General features: G+C 39.0%; 1 protein-coding gene across 1 annotated transcript in view; it reads right to left on the reverse strand.

Moving 5' to 3' along the window:
- LOC118808397 (copine-9) overlaps positions 1 to 14,078 on the reverse strand; it is a 141,769-nt gene that overhangs the window by 13,709 nt on the left and 113,982 nt on the right. The window contains exon 16 of the mRNA XM_036571036.1: positions 8,192 to 8,373. Within this exon, the coding sequence (XP_036426929.1) occupies positions 8,192 to 8,373 (182 nt within the window). The remainder of the gene's footprint in view (positions 1 to 8,191; positions 8,374 to 14,078) is intronic.

Genomic DNA, 14,078 nt, shown 5'->3' on the forward strand with positions numbered 1-14,078 from the left:
CCCCCTCATCTATCCAACCTAATGTGCTATAAATTTCCAATCTATTCTTTCCAATTCCTGGGAGGATGCTTTCGCGCCACATCTCTTGCCTATTCCTCGGTTTGATCTCTCTTAGTCTGACTTCTGGACATTAGAGGGGGGTCCGGCCTTCTGGGTCAAATCTGCCTAGAAAAGTAGTCCGAGTTCTCAGAGTTTTCTCTCCTCCTACACTCATACTATCTTTTTCACACTTATGCTGAAGATACAGTCTGAACTAGTAAAGATAATGAACCTATACCCAGTGTGTGAAATATCCCCCCCATGTTGGCGGGCTAATCTAGTGTTGAGTGGTTGATCACTCACCCTAGTGGTACAGATGCTAGTTTCAATTCAACAAAATGTTTGGTTTAACAATTTCTTCTGGAAATGCTCTTTCAATACTGCTAAAACTAAAAAAATCAATATTATTCTTTCACACTAACAGATGATGCAGATGACTGCCCAGTACGAATTTAATCTTGTTTTTAACAAATCTGATTTCTTAAGGTTTTCCAGGGTTAAAGACTTTAGTTAAATTCAACTTGAATGCACATCTTGTAGCTACATCTTGATGGAACCAAATGTAAGACCACTTTTAGTAATTCAGTGTCTGACTGAGATGAAGTAAGTCTCCTTGATCATGTCAGTGTATGTAGACATATCAGTAGTGACACTGAGTACTGAACGCAAAACGCAATGCTGCTGTAGAAATGTATAGTGCAGTACAGCATGTCGTTGCCGTTGGAGCAAATGTAAAGGATATTAAGGTAAAGGATGGACCAAAAATGTATCTTCAGCATATGGAATAACAATGTAAAGGCATTTTCAAATTATGTCATATACAAGGTTTTGTTCCAACAACAGCGATATACAGTGTTCTTAAGATAAAGGAAACCCCTACTAAGGCGATGTCTACTACTACCTCTTTTGTAAACAGTAGTGTGAGGGCATGCATGTGGACGGCAGCCTTTGGGAATAACTTGCTCATCTTTATTACAGAAACATCTGCCTAATCAAAAAGAATCCCTCCAGACTGTAAGACAATAACCCAAAACTAAATGAAATTTAACTGTGTGGAAAAACAACCACACAAGTTTTATATTGGTTTAATTATGGCCTGACTCTTCATAAGTTAATCATACTTACATACACAGTAGGTGTAATTTGGGTCGTTATCCCCAGCAGCATTAGCTAATCCTTATTATTATACTTTACATAAGGAATGAGCCAAGTAATGACACAAAAACATCAAGCAGAATGGTACAATCATGAAAATACCGAATATAAGAGATAAAATAGTGAATTTGCTGAAACCAGTGCCTCAAGTTGTAAGCATTTTTTACACTCATATATAACAAGACATAAATAGCCTAGATCAAATGAGATGAAACATCATGATTTAGGCAAGTGGTCTGCAGGAAGCTAAACTAGTGGACTACGTACATTACCTGTGAGCTACATTAGCGTCATAGCCCCAAGATCAAAACTAAAAAAGTAAAATCTGGGTACCAAACATGTCTTAGCTTAATTCTGAATGTCCTCTGATAAAAATAGGTGTGCAGAGAACTCTGTGTTTATTGTAGGGGAGCACAAGGCACAAACTAAGGTGGGATGAAAAAACAAGTTTAAGCAGAACATGCTTTTTGGTCTTCTCTATTCCCATTGCATTGTCAAGCTACAGAAATTACATCTATGTTACTTTATTTATCCACCTGGCAGCTGCAATATAGCACCATTTCAAAACATATAAGCGACTCACTGTGGGAGCTAGCCAGGCTAAAGTACAACCTCCCCACAGTGGACTTTTAACATTACAGCAAAGCCTCCTACAGTGAACAATGCGAGAACTCTTTATCCCCCTTATAAATTCAAAACATTCACATTTTTTGGAAGTTTTACGCATGGATTCATCAAAAGTGTGCTACAGATATCATGTAAAGCATATATGTACATTTTTTTGCACTGATATTTCCTTTACTACTTTTTGTTCAAACATAATCTGTTACATTTGACAGCCTTTTTTCACTAATCATATATATTTTTATGAGTATATTTTTACATATTTAGTTTAGAAAGCGCATCTGGTTCAAACAATATAGAATTAGATATAATTAATTCTGTCTGCATTATTTTAACACATTTTTTAATGAATGTTAAAACTAGTCTGTCCTCGCCTGTGGGGTTAGTTGTAACATTTGCGGCTGAATTGCTCATAAACTATTGTTCGTAAGCAGTGCTGGAAACAAAGTTACATTTTCATTTGTAGCAGTGATGTTCAGGGTGCTTGCAATAAAATATATCAGTCTTGCTTAAACACTTTTAAAATTATTTAGCAAAAACCGAAAGGTGATAAGTGGTACCCCGCACTCGCCTATATATGATAAAATCAGTGACTGCAAAATTACCATCTACTACTAAATGACATAGAAGAGTAATTTCTGTACACAAGTCCCAGTATAGCTCTGATTTGTTAGCTAGGAGAAGACACACTTGACCAAGGCTCTGATCCCAGTAAGCTTCCCTACTCAACCCCTGAGGACACAGAGAGAACAATATAAATTTACTTTCTCCATCATTAAATACAGCCTTCATGGACTGACTGAATTCGAGCCAAAGATCTAAGATCTCTATATAGGCCGTTAGCTTGATCTTCTCAGTGTGGAGAAGAGGCTGGAGTGGCCTCCGGCGGCCTCCACGGTGCTCATGCGTGGCTGTGCATTAGATTGGCAGATCCGCTATGGCAGATTGGAGCGAATGACCCTCCGACCCTGGTGAGCAGAGAGCAGGAGAGAGGGAGATTGAATGGGGCTGAGAGTGAATCGCTTTTTACAGGAGCGTGACCAGCCTTTCATTTCTCTCTGATTTTGGGGATTTCCGTGCAACGTTGAAAGCAAGGGTGACCTTTTCCAAAACTGTCTGACACATGCAAATTTCTTTAGTCAAATTAAATTTGCTTTTGATTCAAATGGAATTCCATCCTAATCTTTTTCAGAAAGCAATTTTTGAACTTTTCCGCACTGAAATGAGCTCAGAACACTTGGCCTGTGGAGAATGTACACAGTAAACAAGACAATGTGCAGTGAATCCTGAAGGTCAACATCATCTTGTATCAAATGCACTGGTACTGTCCTGATATGACTCTTAAAAAAGAGTGAAGGAAATAGAGCAAGAAAAAGAGTGCGGGGGGAGGGAGTGTTAAAAGAATCCAAACACAAGAACAAAGGCAGTGAGGCATCGTTAGCTAATATGTCACTGTTGTAATTGAAGTTGCTTTAGCATGACGCTGTTTCAGTGCTGTCACGCTAAGGTGAGTTCTAATTAAGGGGAAGGTGATTACAGCTACTCTCATATTCCAACAAGAGGAAAAGTTAACAGCTACAAATAGTTCTTGACAACTGCAAGTGGCCCCTTACAGTTCTACAAAGTTCTAGACATCTCCAGGTATGGTTTCTGTCTTACTATATTATAACTTATGTTTTATTATAATATACCTATACCAATGATTTGTCTGTCCTGTGCATTGTAATTATGCAGCTTTATTTAAATACAACTCCAATTCCAAAAAAGTTGGGACGCTGTGTAAAATGTAAATAAATGTAAATAAAAACAGAATGCAATTATTTGCAAATCTCATAGACCCATATTTTATTCATAATAGAATACAGAACACATATCAGATGTTGAAAGGGAGACATTCATTTCATGAAAAACATGAACTCATTTGGAACTTGATGGCAGCAACGTATCTCAAAAAAGTTGGGACAGGGGCAACAAAAAGCTGGAAAAGTCAGTGGTACTAATAAAAAACAACTGGAGGAGCAATTTGCAACTAACTCACATGACTGGGTATAAAAGAGCATTTTAGAGAGTCTCTCAGAAGCAAAGATGGGCAGAGGTTCACCAATCTGCGAAAAACTGCGTCTAAAAATTGCGGAACAACTTCAGAAAAATGTTCCTCAATGTAAAATTGCAGAGACTTTGGATATCCCACCATCTACAGTGCATAATATCAAAAGATTCAGAGAATCTGGAGAATCCCTTTATGCAACGGACAAGGCTGACGGTCAATCTTGGATGCCAGTGATCTTTGGGCCCTCAGGCGGCACTGCATTAAAAACAGGCATGATTCTGTACTGGAAATCACTGCATGGGCTCAGGAGCACTTCCAGAAATCATTGTCTGTGAACACATGCAATCCATAAATGCAAGTTAAAGCTGTATAATGCAAAGAAGAAGCCATATGTCAACACAATCCAAAAACGCCACCGTCTTCTCTGGGCCCAAGCTCATTTAAAATGGACTAAGGTAAAATGGAAAACTGTTCTGTGGTCAGAAGATTCAAAATTTTAAATTATTTTTGGAACCACAGACGCTGTCCTGCGGACTCAAGAGGAGTGGGACCATCCAGCTTGTTATCAGCGCACAGTTCAAAAGCCTGCATCTCAGATGGTATGGGGTTGTATTAGTGCCTATAGCGTGGGCAGCTTATACATCTGGAAAGGCACTATCAATGCTGAACAGTATATAGAGATTTTAAAAGAACACGTGCTCCCATCCAAACAACGTCTCTTTCAGGGAAGGTCTTGCATATTTCAGCAAGACAGTGTTAAACCACATACTGCATCCATCACAACAGCATGGCTTCGCAGAAGAAGAGTCCGGGTGCTGAACTGGCCTGCCTTCAGTCCAGATCTTTCACCAATAGAAAACATTTGGGGCATTATGAAATGAAACATCTGGCAAAGAAGACCCAGGACTATTGAGCAGCTAGAATCCTACATCAGACAAGAATGAGACAACATTCCTCTCCCAAAACTCCAGCAATTGGTCTCCTCACTTCCCAGACGTTTACAGACTGTTGTTAAAAGAAGAAGGGATGCTACACAATGGGTGACACGGCCCTGTCCCAACGTTTTTGAGATCCATCAAGTTCGAAATGAGTTGAAATTTTTCATGAAATGGGAAAATATCTCCCTTTCAACATCTGATATGTGTTCTATGTTTTATTGTAAATAAAATATAAGTCTATGAGATTTGCAAATCATTGCATTCTGTTTTTATTTACACTTATTTACATTTTACACAGCATCCCAACTTTTTTGGAATTGGGGTTGTAAACAAATCTTGTCGGTTTCAGTTTATCTGAAAACGATCTTATCTGAAAGTATCTGAAAAGTACCCAAACCTATTCTGAGATGTCCTCACAGTGCTGTTTCCAACCATATATCGAAAAATCAAAAGAGAATTCCACCAAAAAACTATTTGCATTTCCCAATGCATTCTGGGACCCTGCAGTGTCAGTTTTACTACATAGTAGGGGTTTAAAGATTCTGAAACCGAGACTGAACCCATGACACAAACATCCACAGTCTCTCTACCCCCTCCGCCCCCGCCCCAAAATAATGTAACAAAACTGAGCATAAACTAAAGTTTGGTGCAATTTAACTGACAACCCACAACAGCTGCACGTCTCACTGACTGAGACTGTAAGCTTGCCAGGTACTAGCTGAAAGCTAGACTCGTGACGAGTGAAGTTATGAAGTATGAAGGACTCTCTGCTCTGCAGGCCAAAATTCCGCACTCACAGAGTACACCTGACACCTCTCACTCTCACTGTGCCATTCAATCTCTCTCCATGTCAATTCTGCTGCCTCTTCTTCTCAATATCTCCCTATTTTTTTCTGTCATTTACTCCCTCCTCACTTTTCTCCCTCTCTCTCTCTCTCTCACTCTGTCTCTCTCTCTCTCTCAGCACCCATCCCTATGGACAAAGTGCAGCAAAAGCTCAAGGATAAATCTTTTCTGTCTTCATTATTTCAACGGCTTATTTGTTGTCTAATTCACTCACGCAGCGGCTCGCTAAAAAGCCCAGTACGTCCTCTAAAACATCAAAGAATCCCCAACTGTTTTTCATCAATTCCTCTTTTATTCTCTCTCTTCATTAAAGAAAAAAGCCATTTTTTTTAGTGTTATGAGGAGGACTGCATAGCTTTGTGAGTCAGTATGTTCCTCTACCGTTCTCTCCACCTCTATCTCTCCTCTCCTCTCCTCTCCTCTCCTCCGCCTCTTCTCTCTCTCTCAGTCACTCTGGCCAGCCTCTCTTGCCTCTGGGCTTAAGCAGACTCTTGAGTTACCATTGTGTGCTTCATATTTCATAACCAGAGCTTATTCAGGTCTTTCATTTTTCATAAGGCCCTTCTAACAATCTCAGAGTGATGACGCTGGATTTGTTGTGCTCTGTTGCCTTGGAGCGGACGCTGAAGTCAAGCGAGTGTTTATACTAGATCCTGATTTGTTCTCAGTAATATGTAATAAATCAAGGACAAATAATCTTATCAATACTCTGGTTTATGTTTAAATCACTGTGATCAAAATATTAACTATACACAAAAAGTTGCATGCAACACAGTCAGTTAGGCTGACTTCACACATTGAAACATCCATGCAATTAGTTGCATGTTGCAAACTGTATGCAATCTAATTTTAATATAACTTGATGGTTGCGCAAACTATATAAAAAGTTGCACGCAACACATTCACTTATTCCACTAGTTAGCCAAGTATATCACCACCTCTATTGCTATTTGTCATTTAACTCTCTATCTATAATTCTTTATATTTATATATATTTTAGTTTTTTTTTTTTTGTTTCCCCACTATTAGCATCAGCTGCCTATTTAAACCAGCTGTTTACAAAAATGTTTTGGAAAACTCAAGTTTGTTGTCCTGGACCAGGGAACTGACAAAATACCACTACCAACCAGTCTGTCGAGGGGTCTCCTTTTCAAACTAACAACCAGTCTGTCAGAGGGGTCTCCTTTTGAAACTACCTACCAGACTGTTAGGGGGGCCTCCTTTTCAAACTACCAACTGGTCTGGTCTCCTTTTCAAACTAACAACCAGTCTGTTGAGGGGTCTCCTTTTCAAACTAACAACCTGTCTCCTGTTTTATTTCCTTGTCCATTGTTACATTTAAATCAGTCGTTTTAAGGTTTGTTGTACGATGTGATCGTGTAACGCATTATCTGCATTTTAATTGGCTGTTTTCAAACAAATTGTAGGACACTTTACATTATGCAACTCAAGTTTAGTTTCATGTAAGTCTCAAGCAACTGAAGTTGCATGGACGTTTCACCACCTGCCACTTGTACTCCACTAGTAAACCAAATTAGCAGCTGGTATATTTAGATACACCATAACATTCTTGCTTTAAAGTCTTCCACGAAATGTACTTTACATATCTGCAGCATTTTTAGCATCTTTGTACATTTTTTCCAGATGTCACTGCTGTTTTTTTTCTATATCTGTTTATCCGTCTTTTACCTATCTATCTAGGGTTCTTTACTATATATTGTGTTTTTATCTGTTGTTTGCATGTCAAGCCTTAAAAATTATGTTTATGCATCTATTATGGTTATAGCCTACTAGATGCCTTTCTCATCCTGTCCTAGAAGCACAACAAGTTTAGTGAGGAGCGAATCTCCGTCTCCTCTTCTGTAACAATTTGCAACCTTTGGTTCCCAAATAAATCTGAGCTCTGTGTAAAACTAGTGGGTATCAAGAGAGGAGAAAAATGAATCTAGCTACATAAATCATGTTAACAGCAGTTTCAGACAATTGACAAAATTAAATGAAAAACTACCAACTATGAGTCAGGGGAGAATGTGTGTGTGTGTGTGTGTGTGTGTGTGTGTGTGTGTGTGGGTGTGTGTGTGTGTGTGGGTGTGGGTGTGTGTGGGAGGGAGAGTCTCCTTTTGAAACACCCAACATGAAAGTTTCACAGTGTAAAGCCAGCCTAAGATATTTTATTAATGTGGACATGATGTGCACATTTGCATCAAGTACACTAAGTGAATTATTAGTTTATTCATTGTATGCTGAAATACAAGACAAGAAGACAAGACACTCATATGAAACTCTAACCTTACCCTCATAATAACCCCCAAACCTATAGCCTCAAATCATATTTTAAAGTCTATAATACCAGCAAAACCATTTTGGAGAACTTCACAATCACAACTATTACGCAAAATGTGAATTTTAAATGATAACTGTATTAGTGGTTACAGCAATGATGAAATGACTGATGTGAGACAGCCCAGTAAGAAGAATGGAAGAGGAAAGAACCTAGCTGTATTGCAGTGCTGTTTGAGATTTATTATAATGATCTCACCAGAGGAAACGCATGAGAGATTTTGCCATCCGGTGGCAGTTTGGCTCCAAAGCCATATGCGGGGAAGAGCTTGTCACTGTCGTAGTCCTGGATGATCTCCCCCACTGCCTTCAGTGCCATGGCGTAGGTGTTCATCTGATATGGGCTCATGTAGTGCAGCGAGGTTGGCTGGGCTGGGTTCCCTAAGATCAGAGAGGGATTGGGAACACACCTTATTTTAGTATGGCCTAATGAGCAGCTTTGGGATTAAGACTGAGTCCCTATCCAAATACATGCTCATTTTTATTGTCTGCACAGCAGCCATTCTGTTTGAGCACACTGGAAACAGGTGGCAAAAAAATCTAAATGGAAATACCCAGATGCCTTTTGGGAGTATATTTGACACAGTTTATGCTGCACATATCAGAAATATGGCTGGGACAATAAATTATTACGAAATATCAATAAATCAGGACAAAATTACTGATGCATTATGTTATTTTCATTATTTAGAACCACAGGTATATTAGTTACATATTCAGTATATCTAGGACAGTTTGTGTCAGAGGGGCAACAAAGCCTTAACCCCTTGAAATCCCAGAGTCTGAATAAGAATCACTTTTTTGCCAAGGAATTTGTCTCAATGAGTGCACACATGTAACATACTGAACAGACAAGACAAGCATCGTTAACAAGTATTTAACTAAGGGAAAAATACAATTAAAAAACCAGTAAATAGAATAAGAATATAGAATAAAGAATAATAAAGAGCCATGGAGAAGAGCCAAAGAGATGTATGAATGCATACATATGCAGATAAGAATATCTATACATACACAGATCTGAGAAGAAATATACTATAAAAACTATTATATACAGAACATTACAAAATGATACGAACATCTGTAAAAATTCAACATCTATACAGCTGCAAATAAGCATTACGTTACCGAGGAGTTCCTGTAATACAGTAAGGAGGTTTGTTGGTTTAGATTAAGTTTAAAATGTGAGGTGTCCACTGTGTTTAATGAGCTACAGCTCTGGGAAAACAAGTTGTTAGCATGTTTGGGTGTGCTGGTTTTGATAGCCCTGAATCTTCTTCCAGAGGGAAATGGCTGGAAGAGGTGATGTCCAGGATGAGAGGGGTCAGCTGTAATTTTGCCAGCATGCTTCATGCTGTTGTAGATGTCCTGAAGCGTTGGCGGACTACATCCTATGATCCTGATCAAACTGGTTGAGCTTTGTGGAGAGGTGTGAATTATTTTCACAGCAGGGGGTTCCATCCCTCCCCTTCCATTGCTCACTAACAACTCAATATAAAGTCCCCTCATTTCACGCAAAGAGTGTCCTAGTTTATCTGATAACAAAGTCAAATAAAAAATTATTTTATTTGAATATATTAATTAATAATATTTCAATCGATTTCCATTCCGCTGGAGAAATGGCCACTAGGGGGTTTGCAAAAAGAGATTAACATTTGAACTCACAGTTTGTTCACTCATTTTAACGTTTTTTGAAGTGATGAACTGAAGCAGTGCCTCTAACTCACAAACCCACAAATACAGCACTTCTGCAGAGCTTCAGCTCCTGTGCAAGTCAGTATTGAACTTTTTAGCAGAATGGGCCATTAAACAGTATCCACGTTTACATGGAGCCTGATAATCCGACTAATAGCTCAACCGGAATAGAATACGTCCATGTACACACCTCAGTCGGAATAGACTAGTCCGACTGAGGCCATTCCGAATACAATTTCTATCCAATTGAACAAGGTGGGTAATCCTGTAAATAATCCGAAAAATAGACAAATGATAGCCATGTAAATGCCTGTATCCGATTACATTCCCAGTCGGAAAGTTTAAGTACGCTCTGCACATGTGCGTTCGCGTCCCAGCAAAAGTTTATAACATTCAACATGGCAGAAGCAGAAACTGGTCTGCAGAGGTGACGAAGTTTATGTTTTAAACCTTCGAAATTGGCGGTGGGACCTCTCGCCCTTCTTTAGTAAGAACATGTGAAGTATGTTTTCCTGAGTCGGCCATAATTTTAAAGTAATTAAAAACACAAGTGCGCCAGCTGAAAACTCTGATTCTGACTGGACTCACATAATGCTTTTTATGGTAACATCTACACTAAGTGGTACTCTACGCATGTGCGTAATTTCGGGTAGGATTACTTGTAGTGACTGCTGGGATAGGCTCCAGCTCCCCTCGTGACCCAGAAGGATAAGTGGCTTGGAATTACATGTAGTGTGCTTGTAAACAGAGATTTTCCATGAATTTCCATGAGTGAGCATATAAACACCTCAGTCTTAATCCGTAATCAGAACATATTCAATAGGATTGTCAAAAATCTTTGCATGTAAACATAGCCAGTGTCTTTAATTGGAATGGCTTAAAGAAAAATTCTAAATCTGTTGCTGTTACTACTTAATGGATCCATTTCTTATTCCTCTTTGACTTCCTCCCAAGTGTTTAATAAAAAACACTTTGGCGTGATATTCACTCACACTATTATGGCACAGAGCAACTCCCTACTGTGTATGTGAATGAACCAGGACTGGAGTTTCGGATAACAGATCAGACCCGACTGGATCACAGCTGTTATCTATAATTATTGATAAACCAATAAGTGGTCCCAGCACTAATTAGAAAACAGTAAAACTACAGTACACAGTAGACTTTTTATCTATAATTTGATAAGTTGAGTTTGAGTTTAAGTTTTATCTATAATTTGATAAGCTTAGACAATCAGTTACTTTAAATACAAATTTCAACAATAATAACAATTATAACATGTCTTAAACACATGTAGCTATTCACTTTTCTACAGAATATTAGTTACACTTCATAAATCCTTGAGTGAGTTTCCCCCAAGGAAAAGAACGACCCCACACAGCATGTGCACGTCACCCACAGAGCAATACAGCCCATCGCCATGGGTCAGCACACACTTGTCACTGCATAAAAAGTAAGGCTTTATTTAAATCAGCCTGAATTCAAACCAACGAACCGATGAAATTCTCACTGGTGGTCTGCAGCACAGTGCAAAACTATTAGGTAATCAGTTGCGATCTGGGCTGCATTGCAAGCTGCATTTGTGAATGACTGTAGGCAGAAGGTTGAGTGCTGAAAGAAGAGCGTGTTTTGTGAGAAATCTGGAGTTCTATTCAGCCGAATCTTTAATGCTTCATGAATGAGTCATCCTCGCTGTTTCAAATGAAGAGAGTGATACAGTACACAGCCCCTGGGAGCGAGACAAGCTCAGCATGTACATGACTGTAAGTAATGTATCATGCATGTGACTGAGACAGAATTCCTCATGTACTATCCAGGCCTTGAACAAATGAACGTTTAGTGTTTGCAGCGTCAAGCAAGATCATTAATTAACATTGGATGAATGAAGGCTGAAAGAAGACCTTTTTAGCTCAGTACAGACATTCATTAAATCACACTTGTGTGATTTCATGGTCTAAGTTCATAAAGGTTTATTGAGCAAACCTCTCAAACTCTTCTCACCACTGTAACACACATTGCTAATAATCATCACTGCTGTGTTCATTTTTCTAACTAGGACGGTTAGCTAAGCATGCAGCAAGGCTAGTCAGCATTCACTGGATACATAAATGGTCTTCAGCTTCACTGCAGATCAGGCCTCAGCCATTTCAACCTTCAGATTTTGATATTTGTTGCTGTATTAATGCTTACTAAATGCTTACTTGCTAAAGCTTTAAAGGAATACTCCAGCAGTTTTCAACCTAATCTCTATCTGCTGTATTTATATGTTAACATTCATTATGTAGGGACCACAGGGCACCTTTCTGATCATATCTGGATTCCAGCCTTAGATCCCCTGCAACCTCTCCATCATACCTCTATAAAGGTCTGACCTCAACATGCCGTATCTGGTACCTGATGGTACCCAGACTTATCCAACTTCTTTTCAAGGTTTATGGCCCTGAGGGATTATGAGGTTATGAAAGCCTTCCTGTGGGCAAGGCCAGACTTCCTCTAAAAAGCGTCATAAAAGGGAGTCTGTCTTATCCAAATCCTCAGGAAGATTGACAGACCAAAAGCCTTAAAACGGAAAAGGTAACATTTGGAGACAGAGTGTGTGACATCGCTCTCTGACCCAGCAGCGCAATGAACACACAGTTTTTAATGGGGAAAAAGGATAACTGTACCATTTTCACAAGAAGAGAATCTTCCATTAGCAACACCGAAGTGACAATTTCACAGGATGTTCATCATATCATGTGACTGTGAAATGTCATAGGAATGTGTAATTGTTTTCTCTCAGATGTGCATGTAATATACAAAACATGCCATGAGACATCGGAATGATCTTCACAGTTGTGGGACACACCAGTTGCATGATATGGACCTAAGTTTACATCTAGTATCACAAAGAAAGCCTGTAGGCTTGGTGAAGACTAGAGGAGGACCCCAGACTCTTCCCATGTGGAAGGAGGGCCAACTGGCATTAAAGAATGAATGTGACATGGAGTGGTTGCTTCCCACACCTAAACCCTATGAAATCATAGCACAAAGTTTTCTTTGAAGTTGCGAATTGGAGGTCTTCCTGATTTGCAGTCACCAACTCCGGAGTCGAAACTTTCACCTTTCGACTTTTCGACTGATCCCATTTTGAGCTCAGATCATTTCTTACTCCTCAGTAGATGAGACAATGCATGCAAACCCCTGGACTGGTACCTCTGTCTGTCCTTTGTGACTCCTGAAGGCGGACCCTATTTGATGGAAGCCACTGGCCGGAGGCTAAGTCACTGAACCCAAGGACACACGTTTGAGTGTTAATATAAGCTTCTCTCTGCTTCCATTCCAATATTGGCATGGTTGCAAGTCTAGAGACACTGTAAACCCTCTAGAATCTAATTTGCTATAAACTCTAGTTGTTGTTTGTCATCTTACATGAGGAGTTAATTAATTCTACTTTTGGTTTTCATTCAGACAACCTAACAGTACTGCTTATTTGAGTTTAAACACATCTCTTAGATTTCTCACATTATCTTGTTCAGTGTGTTTATTTTACTTTGTATGCTGTTGTCTTTTCCTATACACATATATCTTTTGTTACCTTTTTTACAAATTGCTTTATTAAATTTTGTAAATGTTTTACCCATGTGTGCATATCTTGTGTAACACCTAAAAATAAACACCAATTTTTGGGAATTAAATTTTCTTCAGATAATGAAAATTATTACTGTTTCTATAGATATTAATGGACTCTTTTGTAATGCAAGTATACCTTGTTCAGAGACTATTCTGTCCTGTTGGACTGGTGCCCCACTTATTAGAAATTGTTATTATTAATAATACTTTCTAATACCTTAATTAATAGTAACAATTTACCTTACAATTATCATGGACTACAATTTCAACATTTCCCTAGCCTAGAAACACCATAGCAACCACCTGGGACACTATAGCACTGGCCTAGCAACACCTTGACAACCACCTAGGATAACATGGAAACAATCTAGCAACACCTTAGCAACCACCCTGAATACCACAGCAATGGCCTGGCAATACCTTTGTGACCACGTGGGATAGCTTGGCAATCACTTGAGATACCATATCAATGGTCAAGTAACACTGTAGCAGCCACCTAGGACACTACAACAACAGCCTAACAACGCCTAAACAACCATCTGGGATACCATAGCAACAGTCAGGCAACACCTAAGCAAACACAACAGAACCATCAAGCAACACCCTAACAATAAATCAGAATACCATACCAACCTTGTAGCAACACTATAGCAACTTCCTGGAATTACTGTATAAACCCAATTACGTTCTCAAAAACAATCAACAGTGTTCTGCAACTGCTTTAATTTGGAGGCATTATTAGGTAGCTTTGTCAAGCCAACTTAAGTTTGTTCACAAAT

The sequence above is a fragment of the Colossoma macropomum genome, unplaced genomic scaffold (assembly GCF_904425465.1).
Source record: "Colossoma macropomum unplaced genomic scaffold, Colossoma_macropomum, whole genome shotgun sequence".
Lineage (NCBI taxonomy): Eukaryota > Metazoa > Chordata > Actinopteri > Characiformes > Serrasalmidae > Colossoma > Colossoma macropomum.